At 41.7% G+C, this 16,327-nt stretch overlaps 1 protein-coding gene across 1 annotated transcript in view; it reads left to right on the forward strand.

Moving 5' to 3' along the window:
- Positions 1 to 13,818, forward strand: part of myripb (myosin VIIA and Rab interacting protein b) — a 41,959-nt gene extending 28,141 nt beyond the window's left edge. The window contains exons 9-13 of the mRNA XM_042308716.1: positions 189 to 380; positions 728 to 889; positions 1,240 to 1,338; positions 1,433 to 1,493; positions 9,711 to 13,818. Of these exons, the coding sequence (XP_042164650.1) occupies positions 189 to 380; positions 728 to 889; positions 1,240 to 1,338; positions 1,433 to 1,493; positions 9,711 to 9,751 (555 nt within the window). The 3' untranslated portion in view covers positions 9,752 to 13,818. The remainder of the gene's footprint in view (positions 1 to 188; positions 381 to 727; positions 890 to 1,239; positions 1,339 to 1,432; positions 1,494 to 9,710) is intronic.
- Positions 13,819 to 16,327: the final 2,509 nt, after the last annotated feature.

Below are 16,327 nucleotides of genomic sequence, written 5' to 3' on the forward strand. Positions count from 1 at the left end.
TACTTGGACCCTGTTACGACTCTCCTCTTGACTGTTCCATATTTGTTTGTACCCACTAATGATAGTTATGTTTGTGCCTGTGTGTGTCTGACTCGTATCTCTGTGTGTGTTGTGTGTCTGTTTCTATGTGGCATGTCTTTGTGTGTGTATGTGGTGTGTGTGTGTGCACGTGTGTGTGTGTTGAGCAGAAGTACTCGGCCGCATCGCTGTGCAGTATCACCACAGAGGTACTGAAGGTGCTCAACGCCACAGAGGAACTGATTGGTGAGGCGGGGGGTGATAGTGTCACCCCCTCTGAGTGCATGAGCGCGTCTGAGTCCTTCCTCAGCAACTTAGAGACCAGGAAGCTGGACCAGAAACTCACCAAGATGGAGGAAAACGTAAGACCCAGTGCCTACATAGATCTCAATGTTGGTGGTCACTATCTGGCCATGCTAGAAAGGACCAAATGCAGCGCTTTCTAAACCCTAAACTTAAACCTTTATCTTATCCTCCACCATAACCCTAGATGTAAAAAAAAAGAGTAAATAGCATATGTGTACTTGCTCATCTGAACTCACTATCTGAGACACTTTTTTGTCCATCGTAGCATGACTATATAGTGACTACCACCTGTAAAGACTAAACAAGAAAGGCCCAAGGATAGAGCCCTGTGGGTCCCCAACATTGTTATGCTCAGCACCTGTGCCCATTGACCTTTCCTGTAACACATGACTTGTCCCTGTAGGTGTACATGGCTGCGGGGGCGGTGTACGGCCTGGAGGGGGCACTGGGGGACCTGGAGAAGGTGGCCCGAGGCATCAGCAGTGGCACCTCAGACAGAGACCTGGCCTTCCTGGAGGACCAGGTGGCCACTGCTGCCGCCCAGGTGCAGCAGTCTGAGCTCCAGGTAGGGTGCCCATTCATATCCAAACGCCCAGTTGTTTCTATGACTGCATTCCATGCTGATTACATTGCAGACGCAGGTCAGATGTGATGCTTGCCCAACTGTGCAGTTGATGACGTGGCAATGTGTTGGGGATGGAATGCAACCAATGTTTGATGGTCCTGTAAGAATGCAGGTTTTAATGTGGAGACTGGAGAGAATGTGGCAATGTGTAATTGTATTCTAATGGTGTCTTCTAAATGAACCTGATTCATTCATTCATTAAATTAACCTGAGCCTTGATGTACTCTACACTACATCTACAGCAAATGCCGTTTTTATTTTCTGAATCATTTGGAATCTTTCTCCTCCAGGTATCAGACATCGAGGAGAGGATATTATCTTTAAAAACAGCTGGACTGAATGTCACCACCTGCAATCGTTTCTCCAACTTCTCCAAGCCAAAACCTACGGTATACTGTAGTATATTCCCACCAGACAATTATTACACACAGCTACACCCTCATATGGCCACTGTATTCACCGTACTGATCTGTCACTCTGCAGCCTCAAACCCTTGACACATCACGCCAACAGAGGAGAAAACTACCTGCCCCTCCGGTCAAAGGTAACGGACAACTTGTTGAAATGATCACAAAGGAAACCTTTTGCTGTTGAACAATGTTAAATGTTCTATTTAATCCATTTACTTTTCCTACTTCTGTTAAATGGAGTTTATAGGATTGGCTCCCCTTGATGATTGAAAAAAGTACCAGGTCGCAAAAAAGACCCAAACTTTGTCACTTCATAAAATCCTACGTTTTTCAGACTGGGTAATGTCACACTGTCACAATGAGAAGTTTTTTGAAAATACACTCACACCCTCTTTACGCTTTGATGTGCGTGTTGCATCGATCGCGGGCTGACGTCACTGTGGCAACACAATGTTGTCTGCTCCACAGAATAACGCACCCTTTTTTCATGTGCGGACATTGGCTCGGCAGAAAGATTTTGTGTTCACACTTAGAAGACTAACATCACATTTGGATCTAAAGGAAGAGGTTGAATGGATGCCAGGCTAAGTGTACCAGGTAGAGAGGGAAGATATAGAAAGGAAAGAGAGAGGTTCCATTAGGAAAGAGAGAAGGAGCACACAGAATAGGAGACGAATCGGACGGCTGCACCATTAGCCAATGGGGGCACGCTTCTTTTCATGTTAATAATTCATTCATTATTAATCAGGGTTTTCTTTTTTTTGACACCAACAAGCAGCTTTTCCACATGGTCAATGAAATCACTCTGTTTTAGCCTTTACTTTCCAAGTAAAACACAACACAACACAACACAACAGAGGCTAAATCAAAGAAGTCTCATATAGTCATAAAGCATTGATTTCAGACAGGGGTCGACGGTGCATCTTTTGAAAGAGACTCATTAGACAATCAATCAATCAAATGTATTTGTAAAGCCATTTTTTACATCAGTAGATGTCACACAGTGCTGTTACAAAAACCCACCCTAAAACCCCAAAGAGCAAGCAATGCAGATGTAGAAGCACAGTGGCTAGGAAGAACTCCCTAGGAAGAAAGCTCGAGAGGAACAAGGCTCTGAGGGCTGGCGATTCCTCTTCTGGATGTATCGGTGGCAATTATAGGAATACAGGACCATTAACGCTAGATCCCTCTTCAAGACGTTCAAATGTTCATAGATGACCAGCAGGGTCAAATAATAATCACAGTGGTTATAGAGGGTGCAACAGGTCAGCACCTCAGGAGTAAATATCAGTTGGCAAATCAATTTATAACATTTTTGACATGCGTTTCTTCTTGTTGTTGTTATTCTGTCTCTCAATGTTCAAATAAACCTACCATTAAAATTATAGACTGATCATGTCTTTGTCAGTGGGCAAACATACAAAATCAGCAGGGGATCAAATACTTTTTCCCCTCACTGTATATAGTGAAAACAAAAGTCCTAAAAAAAAAACAGAACCTTGAGGAACACTTATTTAGATAAGACCCACAGATTTAGATAAGATCTAGACCAGGCAAAAACTTTTCTGCGTAGACCATTTTGGGTGTCCAATCTCTAAATAAAAACAGTGGTCGCCAACGATAAAGGCTTGCGCTCCTTCTTTTTTTTTTTTTTGGGGGTGTTGCGCTGAAGGCGGTAGGTGCACTTAATTCAGAAGCCCTGCGCACCGGGCAAACAAAGTGTTTCCATTTTGAACCATTTCATTTGTCTGAAAAGATTGACTCCGCCTACCCGGTGGACCGGGACATCTGTGGCTAAACCGAGTGCTCTAACTGCGCTGGCCAATAGGATCGCTCAAATCACCGTACCTATAGAGCTTCTACGACCCCAGCCACAGCAAAGTGTTATACTAGCCTATATACGATTTATTAACTTCATGAGTGAGTTCACATTTGTTTTTATATAGCTCAAAACACGGTTCAACACTATTACAAAACATAAAACGCGATTCTCCGTACTTGCGCTGCAATGAATGAGTAGCCAAGTGTATCATTAGCCCTGCATTTTTATTATTATTAGCAGCTTGTCGTGTCCATTTTAATATAGAGGAATGTTTCACTTTCTCTGGTCATAGGTACAACATAACTTTGAGCATGACTGAGGCAGATGCGGTGCGACTCAAGTTTCGTCATCGGGTAAGAAGAGGTGTACCCTCTCTGGTTAGTCTCACTGGAGGAATGTTCAAAACAATTGGGAACTCGGAAATCTCCGACTTCAGTGAGTTGGGAACTCAGAAAAAATCAAGATCCCAATTTTTTTTGAATGGTCATCCAACTTAGAATTCCAAGTCGAAAACTTTCCGACCTAAAGATCATTGACGTCTTGATTTGACCTTGTTTTTGTTTTTTGGGGGTGGGGGTTCCCAGTTGCCTTGAAAGCACCATGACCATCAGATGCAGGTACAGTAAAAATAAAAGTAAAATAAAAAAATATTTCAATTTATGGTCCGCAGTGCATCGCAAGTGCTACACCAACTGATCTATTTTGTTATCAAAGATCGAGTTTTGAACTATGATATGGTCTGAGAATAACAATATTGTCAGTCCAGCCAAAAATCTGAGTGGTAGATCTCGGCTAGCTTTTTGACTGTGAAAGTGATCTTGACTCAAAAGGTTGGTGTTAAAAGCCGGACTAAGGTCTAGTAGCACAACGACAGACGCAGAGCCTTGGTCTGACGCCATTAAAAAGGGAAATTTACCACCTTCACGAGTGTGGTCTCAGTACTATGATGAGGTCTTAAACCATACTGGAGCTTTTTTTTACACAGTTGCTTACACCTTCGTCAAATACATTTAAACTCAGTTTTTCCACAATTCCTGACATTTAATCCTAGTAAAGATTCCCTGAATCACCACTATTTTAAGAATGTGAAATGTCAGAATAATAGCAGAGAGAATTATGTATTTCAGCTTTTATTTCTTTCATCTCATTCCCAGTGGGTCAGAAGTTTACATACACTCAATTAGTATTTGGTAGCATTGCCTTTAAATTGTTTAACTTGGGTCAAACGTTTCTGGTAGCCTTCCACAAGCTTCCCACAATAAGTTGGGTGAATTTTGGCCCATTCCTCCTGACAGAGCTGGTGTAACTGAATCAGGTTTGTAGGCCTCCTTGCTTGCGTTTTCAGTTCTGCCCACAAATTTTTTATAGGTTTGAAGTCAGGGCTTTGTGATGGCCACTGCAATACCTTGAATTTGTTGTTCTTAAGCCATTTTGCCACAACTTTGGAAGTATGCTTGGGGTCATTGTCCATTTGTAAGACCCACTTGTGACCAAGCTTTAACTTCCTGACTGATGTCTTGAGATGTTGCTTCAATATATCCAAATAATTGTCCCTCCTCATGATGCCATCTATTTTGTGAAGTGCACCAGTCCCTCCTGCAGCAAAGCACCCCCACAACATGATGCTGCCACCCCGTGCTTCACGGATGGGATGGTGTTCTTCGGCTTGCAAGCCTCCCCCTTTTCTCTCTGAACATAACGATGGTCATTATGGCCAAACAGTTCTATTTTTGTTTCATCAGACCAGAGGACATTTCTCCAAAAAGTACGATCTTTGTCCCCATGTGCAGTTTTATAGCAGTTTTGGAGCAGTGGCTTCTTCCTTGCTGAGCGGCCTTTCAGGTTATGTCGATATAGGACTCGTTTTGCTGTGGATATAGACACTTTTGTACCCGTTTCCTCCAGCATCTTCACAAGGTCCTTGTTCTGGGAGTGATTTGCAGTTTTCGCCCAAAAGTACATTCATCTCTAGGAGACAGAACGTGTCTCCTTCCTGAGCGGTATGACGGCTGCATGGTCCCATGGTGTTTATACTTGCGTGCTATTGTTTGTACAGATGAACGTGTACCTTCAGGCGTTTGGAAATTGCTCCCAAGGATGAACCAGACTTGTGGAGGTCTACAATTTTTTTTCTGATGTCTTGGCTGATTTCTTTTGATTTTCTCATGATGTCAAGCAAATAGGCACTGAGTTTGAAGGTAGGCCTTCAAATACATCCACAGGTACACCTCCAATTGAATCAAATTATGTCAATTAGCCTATCAGAAGCTTCTAATGCCATGACATCATTTTCTGGAATTTTCCAAGCTGTTTAAAGGCACAGTCAATTTATTGTATGTAAACTTCTGACCCACTGGAATTGTGATACAGTGAATTATAAGTGAAATAATCTGTCTGTAAACAATTGTTGGAAAAATTACTTGTGTCATGCACAAAATAGATGTCATAACCGACTTGCCAAAACTATAGTTTGTTAAAGGGCTGAAATTAGGGCTGAAATCCCGTTCACGGGATGATATGACAACAGCCAGTGAAAGTGCAGGGCACCAAATTCAAAACAACAGAAATCTCACAATTAAAATTCCTCAAACATACATGTATCTTATACCATTTTAAAGCTAATCTTGTTGTTAATCCCACCACAGTGTACAATTTCAAATATGCTTTACAGCAAAAGCACCACAAACGATTGTTAGGTCACCACCAAGCCACAGAAAAACACACACATTTTACCAGCCAAAGATTTTCCAGCCAGAGTCACAAAAAGCACAAATAGAGATAAAAATGAATCACCAGATGACACTCATAGGACTTCATGTTACACAATACATATATGTTTTGTTTGATAAAGTTCATATTTATATCAAAATCTGAGTTTACATTGGCGCATTACGTTCACTAGTTCCAAAAACATCCAGTGATTTTGCATAGCCACATCGATTCAACAGAAATACTCATCATAATTGTCGATGATAATACAAGTTATACACATGGAATTATAGATATACCTCTCCTTAATGCTACCGCTGTGTCAGATTTCAAAAAAACTTTACGGAAAAAGCAAACCATGCAATAATCTGAGACAGCGCTCAGAACAATAGTCAAATTAGCCACCATGTTGGAGTCAACAGAAACCAGAAATGACATGATAAATATTCCCTTACCTTTGATGATCTTCATCAGAATGCACTCCCAGAAATCCCAGGTCCAAAATAAATGTTTGTTTTGTTCGATAATGTCCGTTATTTTTGTCCAAATACCTCCTTTTGTTAGCGCGTTTGGTATACATATCCAAACGCTCGTTCTGGTCGTGCGTTACTTCGGACAAAAACTTCAGAAAGTTATATTACAGGTCGAAGAAACATTTCAAACTAAGTACAGAATCAATCATTAGGATGTTCTTATCATAAATCTTCAATAAAGTTCCAACCCGGAGAATTCCTTTGTGTCTTGAGGAGCAACGAAACGCAAGTGGATATCATGTGGAATGCGCGTGACCAGGAAATGGCTGACTGCCAGACACATGGCTCATTCTGCTATTATTCAGTCCCACATCACAGTAGAAGCCTCATTCACATTTCTATAAACGGTTCACATCTAGGGGAAGCCCTAGGAAGTGCAACTTCATTCATATCTCAATGGGATTTCAACTGGAACTGGTGTTGAAAAGCTACCAATCTCAGATTTCTCACTTCCTGTTTGGATTTCTTCTTGGGTTTTTGCCTGTCATATAAGTTCTGTTATACTCACAGACATCATTCAAACAGTTTTAGAAACGTCAGAGTGTTTTCTATCCAATACTAATAATAATATGCATATATTAGCAACTGAGACTGAGGAGCAGGCCGTTTACTCTGGGGCACCTTATTCATCCAAGCTACTCAATACTGCCCCCCAGCCATAAGAAGTTAACAAGAAATTTGTGGAGTGGTTGAAAAACGAGTTTTAATGACTCCAACCTAAGTGTATGTAAACTTCCGACTTCAACTGTACATCATTTGTCTTCAGGAAATAGTGAGTTTCTCAGCAACAGCTTTTTCAACAACAACAAAATTTGAGGAATAGGAGATTCAATAGGCAGATAGTAAAGAAAGAAAGAAATAAACCACTCAATTGCAGTCAAGGTTTGGCTTTCTCAGGAGAGGCTTTATTACTGCCACTTTAAGTTACTTTGGTTCACATCGTAAGGATAGGGAGCCATTTATTATGTTCAGTATATAAGTAGGCAGTTGGAAGATTTATGGGCCATGACTTTTTTTGTAAACGTGTCAACGAAAACTTTGGTTTCTCCATTGATCTGAGGTTCTGCCAGTTCTGTGCAGACTTTGGACAACTACACCTATTCAAAGAGGAGTCTGTAATTTGCTTTCTAAAGATCATGATCTTTTCAGTGAAGAAAGTTATGAATTCATCATTGCTGAAGTGAAGCGCATCCTCACTTGGGGATGCTGCTTTTTAGTTAGCTTTGCAACAGTATCAAAAATGTATTTAGGATTGTTTTTATTCTCCTCAATCAGGTTTGAAAAGTAGGCTGATTGAGCAGCAGTGAGGGCTTTTTGATATTGCACTTTCTAAGATAGTCATAAGACTTCCAATTTGGTGGAGTGACATTTCCGATCCAATTTTCTGGAAGCTTCTTTCCGGGCTCTGATATTTTCTGTATTTAATTTTGTTTTGCTTTTAGTGGCGCAACTGCATCCAGGGTATTACGCAAAGTTACTTTTATATCCTCAGTTAGGTGATTTTACTACTCTGACATCCTTGGGTAGGTGGAGGGAATCTGCAAGGGCATCTAGGAATCTTTGCGTTGTCCGAGAATTTATAGCGCAGCTGTTGATAATCCTTGGTTGGGGTCTAAGCTAATTATTTGATTGCAAATGTAATAAAATGGTGGCCCAATAGTCCAGGATTATGAGGAACATTTAGATCCACAAAATCTATTCCACGGGACTAAACTAGATCCAGGGTATGACTGTGGCTATGCGTAAGTCCAGAGACATGTTGGACAAAATCCACTGAGTCGATGATGGCTCCGAAAGCCTTTTGGAGTGGGTCTGTGGAGTTCTGTGAATATTGAAGTCACCAAAAATGTGAATATTATCTGCTATGACTATGAGGCCCAATAGAAGTTCAAGGAACTTTGTGAGTAACACTGTACACGGCCCAGCAGGCCTGTAAACAGTAGCTATAAAAAAATTATTGAGTAGGCTGCATATAGATTCATGACTAGAACCTCAAAAGATGAAAATGTAGCCTTTTTTGTTGTCATAAATGTTAGCAACACTTCTGCCTTTGCGTGATGCTCTGGGGATATGGTCACTAGTGTAACCAGGAGGAGAGGCCTCATTTAACTCAGTAAATTCATCAGGCTTGAGCCATGTTTCAGTCAGGCCAATCACATCAAATTTATAATCAGTGATTAGTTTGTGAAGGATCTTACATTAAGTAGTCCTATTTTGAGATGTGAGGTATGATCACAATCTCTTTCAATAATGACAGGAATGGAGGAGGTCTTTATTCCAGTGGGATTGCTACGGTGTGTTTAATTTTGTCAGACCTAGATCGAGGCACAGACACGGTCTCAATGGGGAAAACTGAGCTGACTACACTGACTGTGCTAGGGGCAGACTCCACTAAGCTGGCAGGCTGGCTAACAGCACCCTATCCCATTGTGGAGCTAGAGGAATTAGAGCCCTGTCTATGTTGATAGAAAAGATGAGAGCACCCCTCCAGCTAGGATGGTGTCCGTCACTCCTCAGCAGGCGAGCCTTGGTCCTGTTTGTGGGTGAGTCCCAGACTAGAGCATCATGTAATGATTATTTAACTAAGGGACTAATATTTTACTGTTTCTCTCTCAGTGTTGGGAACTTCTACATTTTATGCCCAATTCTGATTAGATATTACCAGATACACTGAGTATACAAAATATTAGGAACACCTACCAAGTGACAGATTGACCAGGTGAATCCAGGTGAAAGCTATGATCCCGTATTGATGTCACTTGTTAAATCCATTTCAATCAGTGTAGATGAAGGGGAGGAGACAGGTTTGAGACAATTGAGACATGGATTGTGTATATGTGCTCTGGGCAAGACAAAAGATTTGTGCCTTTCAACTGGGTATGGTAGTTGGTGCCGGGCGCACCGGTTTGAGTGTGTCAAAAACTGCGACGCTGCTGGGTTTTTTACGCTCAACAGTTTCCCGTGTGTATCAAGAATGGTCCACCACCCAAAGAACATCCAGCCAACTTGACACAACTGTGGGAAGCATTGGCGTCCACATGGGGCAGCATGTAGACTCCATGTACCGACGTATTGAGGCTGTTCTGAGGGCAAAGTGTGGGGGGCAACTCAATATTAGGAAGGTGTTCCTAATGTTTTGTACACTCAGTGCATACGCAATGCAAACTACATTAATGGTTATGCTGTGTAATAGCTTCATTTGTCATTGTGACTCTTGAATACACTCTTTAGCTACCTGAATAGCTCAAGTCATATAATTCTATATGTATTTCCTTGTTTTTCTCCAGATAAGGAGTCTGAGCAGCAGGTAACAGCACTTCATCCGTAGCGACAGACAGAAAGCACAAAGAGTCCCTCAGGGGCCCCGCGCGGTCTCTCCACTCCAGTGCCTTGATCCAGCGTCTGCCTTGGGCTATGCAGGGGCCAACACCTGCCCTGTGCACCCCACCCAGCGCTCTCCTCAGCCAGGCACGGCCCCATCCAGTCACCCCCTGAATATCTCCAGACCGCCTTCCCTGCCTCCCCCAGCCCAGGACCGACTCATTCAACCCCTGTCCCAACCTACTCCATCAGCCCCCTGGGCCTCATTCACTGTAATTACCACACCACAACGCTCACAACAGGGTGGTTTGATAGACGACGTGTCTCTGCCTTAAAATCAGCGAACGAACACTCCTCGCCGAGACAACTCACTGTCTTACTGTCAAAAGAAGACCTAACTTCAAAGTCCTTGTACAGAAAATAAGAAAACCTCTGTCAGTCTTTTTTTTTTCTAACTGTTTGCAAGGGTGTTGTAGGTGTTTGAAGATGTGAAAAACCATGTGAAAACTTCTGTGATGAATGTCCCAAAAGAGGCTGAACCATGTTTTATATTACCTGTTGTTTCTCTCACTGATGAAATGTCATGATGAATAGCCGAGCACCTACAGAACCTGTTCAATGTTGTTGTTGTATTATCATTTCTGTGTACAGACTCAAACATAATCATTTCCTTGAACTAGCAGATACCAATCCTCATTCACTACGCTCTGGTCTGACGCGTTTTCACATTTTCGATTAGAGGTTCACTTTAAGAAACATCTGGCGTCCTCTCCTGTTCCTTTAATTAATCATTTACATGAAGGTAACAGGTAAACACACCTCAATCTTTTCACGGTGGCGATTTTGAGACGAGCTCGTTACTCTAGCGCGTAGTTACCGTGTTTAGAGAAAGATTCACTACATTGCTCGGCCCACACAATGACAGTTTATGTAATGTCTGTTTTGTAAGGCCAAAATAACCTCCATCTACAGGTTGTGAGACTTTGGCATCTGTCTCCGGGGAGACCCAAGGCCAAAATAACCTCCATCTACAGGTTGTGAGACTTTGGCATCTGTCTCCGGGGAGACCCAAGGCCAAAATAACCTCCATCTACAGGTTGTGAGACTTTGGCATCTGTCTCCGGGGAGACCCAAGGCCAAAATAACCTCCATCTACAGGTTGTGAGACTTTGGCATCTGTCTCCGGGGAGACCCAAGGCCAAAATAACCTCCATCTACAGGTTGTGAGACTTTGGCATCTGTCTCCGGGGAGACCCAAGGCCAAAATAACCTCCATCTACAGGTTGTGAGACTTTGGCATCTGTCTCCGGGGAGACCCAAGGCCAAAATAACCTCCATCTACAGGTTGTGAGACTTTGGCATCTGTCTCCGGGGAGACCCAAGGCCAAAATAACCTCCATCTACAGGTTGTGAGACTTTGGCATCTGTCTCCGGGGAGACCCAAGGCCAAAATAACCTCCATCTACAGGTTGTGAGACTTTGGCATCTGTCTCCGGGGAGACCCAAGGCCAAAATAACCTCCATCTACAGGTTGTGAGACTTTGGCATCTGTCTCCGGGGAGACCCAAGGCCAAAATAACCTCCATCTACAGGTTGTGAGACTTTGGCATCTGTCTCCGGGGAGACCCAAGGCCAAAATAACCTCCATCTACAGGTTGTGAGACTTTGGCATCTGTCTCCGGGGAGACCCAAGGCCAAAATAACCTCCATCTACAGGTTGTGAGACTTTGGCATCTGTCTCCGGGGAGACCCAAGGCCAAAATAACCTCCATCTACAGGTTGTGAGACTTTGGCATCTGTCTCCGGGGAGACCCAAGGCCAAAATAACCTCCATCTACAGGTTGTGAGACTTTGGCATCTGTCTCCGGGGAGACCCAAGGCCAAAATAATGCAAGGCAAAATATTTAGTTACATGAACAAATAATGAAACGTTTATCACACAAATGGTCTACCTATTATATAAAGTATATGTAAAGCATTTAGGAACCGAAAGAAGCCCGACATTAGAATAAATGGACACGTTTCTTAACCAAACAAAAACATCTCTGTATGACATCTTTACCGTTCTGTTTTTTTTTTTTAAATGAATATGCTTCATTCTATAGCTAGAGGACTCCTGATATCTCCAGGAGTAATACATCAAATGTGTGTCTTTATCTGTTGTCTAGTACTGTCTTTTTGCTAGCTAGGGCCATCTACTTGATATCTGTCTTCCCAGTAGCATACTTGGGTGTGTGAACTGCTGACTGTTCATAACATGTAGATGATGGTTGACCCATTAACTAGGATTAAAGGGCGATTTGTGCGTGAACTAATACTCACACTCGGATTTATTTTCCTACTAGCACTGACATTGCTGCTAGCTACTTTATTGAGGAAAAATACATGTACTATGACTGAGGTATTTGGCTGTCCCAACTAGCTATCTGAAGATCAATGCACTTAACTGTAGGTCTCTCTGGATAAGAGCGTCTGCATGATGACAACAACGTCAACTGTATTTTTTTGCTTGTTATTTTTATGTTTCATTTGTTTCCGCCTTTATTTGGCAACCATTTTGATTTCTCTCCTGTGCTCTATGGCTCCAAGAATTAATTGTGCGTTGTGTTAAATATCTTGTAAAGATTTATACATAATGAAGTCTACTGGGCTTTATGACAAAATGCCATGAAAAGCATGATTTTATTTTTGTACTTTTGAAGATTGTTATTACGCAGTTCTTTTCACTAAAACAAAGTGGGCGGAAACCGGCCTAGGCTTTATTCTCCTCCTCTGAAAGGTTTTCTCATCAGTTAAGTCTGAAACCGTGTCATGTTTCCTTCTTCAAAGTGCTTTACATGTATGCCTGCATTAATTGTCGGAAAATGTGTGATTTTAATGGGGATGATGGTATTCATATTCATGATAACGTGGGAGATGTGATAAATAGCAGTTGATGCAGTGTCTGGTATTACTCCAATGACCGGGGTGAGAGTCTGGAATGCCAGGCCTGTTTTTTTATCAGCGTCTCAGAGTAGGAGTGCTGATCTAGGATCAGGCTTTCCCTGTCCATGTAACCATATTCATTGTGATCTACAACACAAAATGTATCCTAGATCAGCACTTCTACTCTTGAGATACTCTGAGAGGCCCTGGTCTTTATATTGAAAAGATCAGATAGTATATTAATATAGAGGAGATGAAATACAGTGTTGAGGAATTATGTTCCTTAGTAATTACAGGTAAAATAGTATGACGTTTGCGCTGGTTCAGGTTGTTACGTGCAGCTTGACCTTTCTTCAAGCCGCACCTATCAGGTGGGGGTCCTGTTGTGGCTCAGTTGGTAGAGCATGACACTTGCAATGCTAGGGTTGTGGGTTCAATTCCCACGGGGGACCAGTATGAAGTTGCTCTGGATAAGAGCGTCTAATAAACAACAATAAGAATAATATGTAACGCCCTGTACCGGAGCTAGTGACACAGGTTATTCCCATACCTATGGACTTCTGTTATATTTATATTATATTTGAACACTGTCCACTGGTAAGTCCTTCCATCCATCCTATGATCCCATTTTGCAGGTTATGCATATCGTTTCCTGTATGTCGTCGTTGTTCCTGGATGTGTGTTGTGTATCAACGCATGTTTCTGGTTTTAAATAGATGTACAAAATTCGAGAAGCACAGCCAAGGGGTTCATTATTATCAATGTCCTGTATTTTTCTATTGTAAAAAACTATATTTTATCTCACCTCCTAATTTGTTTATATATATATATATATAAATATATATATATATATATATATATCCATATATATGTAAAAAAAAAAATGGATATGACATAAGATAATTGCCCAATCATAAACTTGATCCTTCTGTGTTGTCTGCGGAAGGCAGCCAGCTGTCTATGTTCCTAGGCCGCAGTGAAGTTCACTTTGCACACCTCTGATGGACTATTCACTCATATGCGCAATCGTTTGTTGCAGTCCATATCATGTGTCGGGGGAAAATATTAAGAAGCAAAAAACACAGATTCTCTATGTGCCAAATTGCTCTGATTGAGAAAAAGTGTAATACTGATTGAATAAAGTTTGCACCTGAATGACCTCTTGGAGTTTCCTATCATTCCTAACCTTTGGGGATTAATGAAGTATCGTCTTACTTTATGTTACAAAGAACATCCCTCACCAATGGTAAGAAAAACTGACCTGCTTATTCACCGAAAGGTTCAGATTTTGAGCAGCTTTATATTTCTCGTTTTAGACTTCCTGCTTTTTATTCAACAATAATTGGTCACAGCACCAATGTACCAAAAACATAGTCTGTTACTATCTTCATTTATTAATCAATATAGATTGCATTTCTCAGTATGTACCATACAGACTACAACTGGTCAGCCAGTTTAGAGGTCCCTAGACGAAGACATACTGTAGGCTTGAGAGCAAACCTTGAAAAGAAAGAAAGAACGACAGAAAGAAACAGGAGATAGAGACAAAGAAAGACAATACTTGATTAAATAAAGACACGTTCACAGATGGTGGGGGCGGGTGAGCGGCCAAGCATGTTGTCATGGTAGCCAGTCGGCGTCCTCTCCGCTAAGTGTCTTCCCGATGTTCTCCTGGTTCCTGATGATGTCGAGGAGAATCTTCAGTGTGCTGACCATGGCCACAGGGTGTCTGAGCCCTCCGCTGCCCCCTCCTCCGCTCTGCCTCTTCCCAAAACGCCCGATGGGCCTTACCCCACGCCCCACGTACCAGAATGGATCTATTTCTGGACCTGACAAAGACACAAGGGGTGAGTGGAAGCGTCAAGTTAAGGTTTGAGTATACACTGAACAAAAATATCAATGCAACATGTAAAGTGTTGGTCCCATGTTTCATGAGCTGAAATAAAAGATCCCAGATATTTTCCATACCACAAAAAAAGCTTATTTCTCTCAAATGTTTTTCACTAATTTGTTTACATTCCTGTTAGTGAGCATTTCTCCTTTTCCCAAGATAATCCATCCACCGTACAGGTGTGGCATATCAAGAAGCTGATTAAACAGCATGGTCATTACACAGGTGCAGCTTGTGCTGGGGACAATAAAAGGCCACTCTAAGATGTTCAATTTTGTCACACAACACAATGACACAGATGTCTCAAGTTTTTTGAGGGAGAGTGCAATTGGCATGCTGACTGCAGGAATGTCCAACAGAGCTGTTGCTAGAGAATTTAATGTTAATTTCTCTACCATAAGCCACCTCCAATGTCATTTTAGAAAATGTGGCAGTACATCCAAACGGTCTCATAACCGCATACCAAGTTTAACCACGCCAGCCCAGGGCCTACACATCTGAGTATTTCTGTCTGTAATAAAGCCCTTTTGTGGGGGAAAAATCATTCTGATTGGCTGGGCCTGGCTCCCCAGTGGGTGGACCTGGCTCCCAAGTGGGTGCCCCTATGAACCTCCCAGGCCCACCCGTGTGTGCACCCCTGCCCAGTCATTTGAAATCCATAGATTAGGGCCGAATGAATTTATTTCAATTGACTGATTTCCTTCTATGAACTGTAACTCAGTAAAATCTTTGAAATTGTTGCATGTTGTGTTTATATTTTTGTTCAGTATATATACAGTTGTGGCCAAAAATATTGGCACCCTTACACATTATTCAAGTAACTCACAATTTTCCCTAAAAAATAAGTTGAAATTGAACAAAGTATTTGGTCTCCACAATTTTTTTTCCCTTGTTAATATTACAGAACCTTTGTTTTTTTATTCTGAACTTAATATATCCATTTAAATCAGAAAATAAACAGAAATGACATTGAAATAATTATCGACACCCTAGACTTAATATTTGGTAGCACAGCCTTTGGTCAAAATAACTGCAATCAAGTGCTTCCTATAGTCATTGATGAGCTTCCTGAACCTCTGTACTGGCAGTTTGGCCCACTCCTCTTGTGCAAACTTCTCCAGTTCTCTCAGATTTGAAGGGTGCCTTCTCCCAACTGCTGTTTTCAGATCTTTCCACAAGTTTTCAATGGGATTTAGATCTGGACTCATTGCTGGCCACTTCAGAACAGTCCAGTGTTTTGTCTTGAACCATTTCTAGGTTCTTTTTGAAGTGTGTTTGGGGTCAATGTCCTGCCATCAATGTTCTGCCATGCACAGGTTCAAGGTACCCAGTGCAGAGGCAGCAAAGCAACCCCAAAACATCATTGAACCTCCTCCATGTTTGGCTGTAGGGAAGGTGTTATTTTCTTTGAAAGCTCAATTTTGTTTTAGAGTTGCTTCAGACAATTCTATGGTTTTCTTTCTTTTGTCCATGCTCGTTGCGGCACACACAGTGACACACAACAGGAGAATGAGTCCTTTCCTCTATTCAAACTGGTTGAATAAGTGATTTTTATACTGCAGACACCTTCAACTCACCACAGGTGAGTTCAATTCTAAAGATAATGAGAATCACCTGATTTAAATTATTTCTAACTACTTCTAGAATTTGTCGTACAGGCCATTTTAGGATTTCTTTGTGGAATTTGCTAAGATTTAGTCAATTATTCCGTTTTTTGTTGTTGTAGTTCAACTGCACACTGAAGACATACATTTGTGGATACCAAAG

Source organism: Oncorhynchus tshawytscha, linkage group LG29 (genome assembly GCF_018296145.1).
Source record: "Oncorhynchus tshawytscha isolate Ot180627B linkage group LG29, Otsh_v2.0, whole genome shotgun sequence".
Taxonomy (NCBI): Eukaryota; Metazoa; Chordata; class Actinopteri; order Salmoniformes; family Salmonidae; genus Oncorhynchus; species Oncorhynchus tshawytscha.